Source organism: Cryptomeria japonica, chromosome 5 (genome assembly GCF_030272615.1).
Source record: "Cryptomeria japonica chromosome 5, Sugi_1.0, whole genome shotgun sequence".
Lineage (NCBI taxonomy): Eukaryota > Viridiplantae > Streptophyta > Pinopsida > Cupressales > Cupressaceae > Cryptomeria > Cryptomeria japonica.
Genome location: NC_081409.1, coordinates 308,293,463 through 308,296,872, shown reverse-complemented (window position 1 = coordinate 308,296,872; position 3,410 = coordinate 308,293,463). Strand labels below are relative to the sequence as shown.

The 3,410-nt window shown below is 41.3% G+C and overlaps 1 protein-coding gene across 1 annotated transcript; it reads left to right on the top strand.

Moving 5' to 3' along the window:
* Positions 1–634: 634 nt before the first annotated feature.
* On the top strand, positions 635–3,410 carry LOC131855799 (glycerol-3-phosphate acyltransferase RAM2-like). Its single transcript, XM_059220621.1, has 2 exons — positions 635–1,267; positions 2,338–3,410. The coding sequence occupies exons 1-2, from the start codon at positions 635–637 to the stop codon at positions 3,241–3,243; spliced, it is 1,539 nt and encodes a 512-aa protein (XP_059076604.1). The 3' UTR covers positions 3,244–3,410.

The window sequence follows — 3,410 nt, the reverse complement described above, 5'->3', positions numbered from 1 at the left end:
TGATAATATATATAAAAAAATAAAAAATACAATATAAATATAATACATTTAAAAAATCTATTAAAAAATTTAACAAATATATAAATAATTTTTTTTAAAGGACCAGCGAATCCTTTAACGGCAGTACAGGCAGGACACACTTTTCGGAGCTGCAGAGGGTTGCACGATGCTGTAGGAAGAGACAAGCACGGAAGGCTAAAAAGTAGGAGGCTATGTGATGCGGTTTACATTGCTGCATAGCCAGTGCCCTGTTTACATGGCTGCATAGCCAGTGCCAATAAAAATTGCCCAGAGGCTGTCGGCAAACACGTACTGAATTCACTATACTTACTGCGCGGGAGAAATTTTAGAATTTGAATGCTAATGGAAACGGGACAAACGGCAACGAATGGTGGCAAAGGGAATGGGCCCACACCTGACACACAAGTACATTACGGAAATACCAAGAGTTCTTTTAAGACGAAACCAATGTAGAGATTTCAGCCATATTCATTGAGATCGTCCCTTTCTTTGTCCCACCCATTCCAAGTTGCCCCACTTTGTTTATAAAGCCATTCACTACAAGAACCCGGTTTCAAAGGAATTCAAAATAACTTTGCAGATTAGAATAGAATAGGAAAAAAGTCCTAGAGATATGGGGACGCAGGCAGCCTATAGTTATAATGAGAAGTTCCCAACGGTCGAAAAATGTGCAAGCATAGGAAGAGAAGCTCAGACGGTGGTAGCAGACATGGATGGGACTCTATTGAGAGGAAGAAGCTCATTTCCTTATTTCGCTATAATTGCTTTTGAGTTGGGAGGAATTTTACGCATGGCTTTCTTGGTCATGGCGACCCCATTGGCTGGCCTGCTATATTATTTCATGTCAGAGACCGCCGGCATTCAGGTGTTCATTTTCACCACCTTTGTTGGGGCCAAGGTTTCGGACATCGAGTCCATTGCACGGGCGGTTCTTCCCAAGTTGTACTCGGACGACCTTCACCCGGATTCATGGCGGGTCTTTTCTTCATGTGGGAGAAGGTGTGTGTTGACGGCCAATCCGCGCATCATAGTGGAAACGTTTCTGAAAGAGTATCTGGGTGCCGACATGGTCATTGGGACTGATATTTCTTCGATTGGGGGGCGGGCAACCGGGTTCGTGAAGAGTCCCGGAGTGCTGGTGGGCACCAAGAAAGCTGACGCTCTGGAGAAGGCGCTTGGTGATGATGTTCCGGACGTTGGTCTTGGAGATCAGAAGACAGACAATCCTTTCATGAAACTCTGCAGGGTAAAAAAAGGTTAATTTTTTTCATTTTTTTTTTAAAGATAGAGAGTAATCGTTAAGTTTTGATTGAATGAATGCTTTTAATAACTTTCATGAGGCTAGACAGTTTATGGGATCCACGGCTAATAAAATTCATGATATCATGCACAGTTATCAGCTTGTTGGTGAGTACAATACTTTCAGTTTAGATGGTTTATGTATCAAAATTGTATTAACTTATTCAATAAGATATTTCTATTAATGTAATTAGATGAATTACCAAAGAAAGTCAAAGATTAGAGTGTGTTGTTGAAGTCTAGCAGTTACGCTTATTTTACCTTAATCAATCATTGATACATTTAATCTCAATCCTTTTATACTATAGATAGAAAAAGAAAGAAGAAAGAAAGAAGATTTTACTGTCCGCAATGCCAGCAATTTGTACATGCGTTTATAGATGACTTACAACAATATGACACTACCCCATACTCTTTGTAGGAGCTACTTAACTGTGCTACAAATGGGTCATAAATACCTTACCCCCTCTCGGATTTGAACTTGTGACCTCTCTTTCAAGAGAGGTCAAAGCTTAGAGTGTGTTGTTTAAGTCGAGGAATTACACTTATTTTACCTTAATCAATCATTGGTGCATTTAATCTCAATCCTGTTATACTATAGATAGAAATAAATCACCAAAGAAAGTCAAAACTTAGAATGTATTGTTTAAGTCCAACAGTTACACTTCTTTTACTGTAATCAATCATTGATATGTTTAATCTCAATCTTATACTATAGATAGAGATGAATCAAGAAAGAAAGTCAAAACTTAGAATATGTTGTTTACGTCTAACAATCACACTTATTTTACTTAATCAATCACACTTATTTTACTTAATCAATTATTGATACTTTTAATCTCAATAGTACTATATACTTTGATAATTCTTCACTTGCTTATATATCTCTCCATATATCTATCATGAAAATCTCACATAGATTATGTGATCTTGATACTGATATCTCTATACTAGTCGATAGTTCTGTTGTTTCCACTAAATTTCTTAATCTAATAGTATTTTTTTTGGTGTGTAAAGGAAGCATACGTGGTGCCTGCAACACCCAAGGTGGAGGCCGTAGGCAGAGATAAACTCCCCAAGCCGATTGTTTTCCACGATGGTCGTCTGGTGCATCGCCCCACACCAATTATAGCCCTCATTACAATTCTGTGGTTCCCAGTTGGCTTTCTATTGGCATGCCTCCGCATAGCTGCAGGTGCTCTCCTCCCCATGTCCATTGTCTACCATGCCTTCCTCTGTCTAGGCGTTCGAGTTCGCATCAATGGCACCCCACCACCCGCCACAGATAAGCAAAAGAATCGAAGCGGTGTTCTCTTCATTTGCTCACACCGCACTCTATTAGATCCCATCTTTCTCTCCACAGCTGTGGGACGTCCTGTTTCAGCAGTCACCTACTCCGTCTCTCGTGTCTCTGAAATCTTGTCTCCTATAAAGACAGTTCCTCTCACCCGCGAGAGGGCCAAGGATGCAGCCATGATAAAGTCCCTGCTAGAGGAAGGTGACCTAGTGATATGCCCCGAGGGGACAACATGTAGAGAGCCCTTCTTGTTGCGCTTCAGTGCACTTTTTGCGGAGTTGACGGACCAGATAGTGCCTGTGGCCATGCGCAATGAGATGTCCATGTTCCATGGCACTACTGCTCGTGGGTGGAAGGGCATGGATGACTTTTACTTCTTCATGAATCCTAGTCCCCTTTATGAAGTCACCTTCTTGGACAAGGTGCCCGTGGAGCTCACTTGCACTGGTGGGAAGAGTTCTCACGAGGTGGCCAATTACATTCAGAGGGTCATTGCGGGGAGCCTGTCATATGAGTGCACCAGCTTTACTCGCAAGGATAAGTACAGAGCTCTTGCAGGGAATGACGGTATCGTAGCTGAGAAGAAGCCCGGCGGCCTCGTGCCCAACAAGGTTATGGGTTGTTGAGGCTTCTCCTCTGCTCTTTTTGTTGCTTTGACTCTTGTGTGGTGATCTTGTTCAACTTTCATTCAATGTGTTTGATCCATTAAAATAGGGTAAAATTGTGTTTATATAGTGGTTAGATAGTAGAATGGAAGTGGAAGACTGAATTTTGTTTAGCTCAAAATTTGAGA

What these genes read in the sequence shown, in the direction of transcription:
- LOC131855799 (XM_059220621.1), top strand. Translation starts at nt 635, where the DNA reads ATGGGGACGCAGGCAGCCTATAGTTATAATGAGAAGTTCCCAACGGTC. An exon ending in CTTTCATGAAACTCTGCAGG is followed by an intron (nt 1,268 to 2,337) that starts GTAAAAAAAGGT and finishes TGGTGTGTAAAG; the next exon opens with GAAGCATACGTGGTGCCTGC.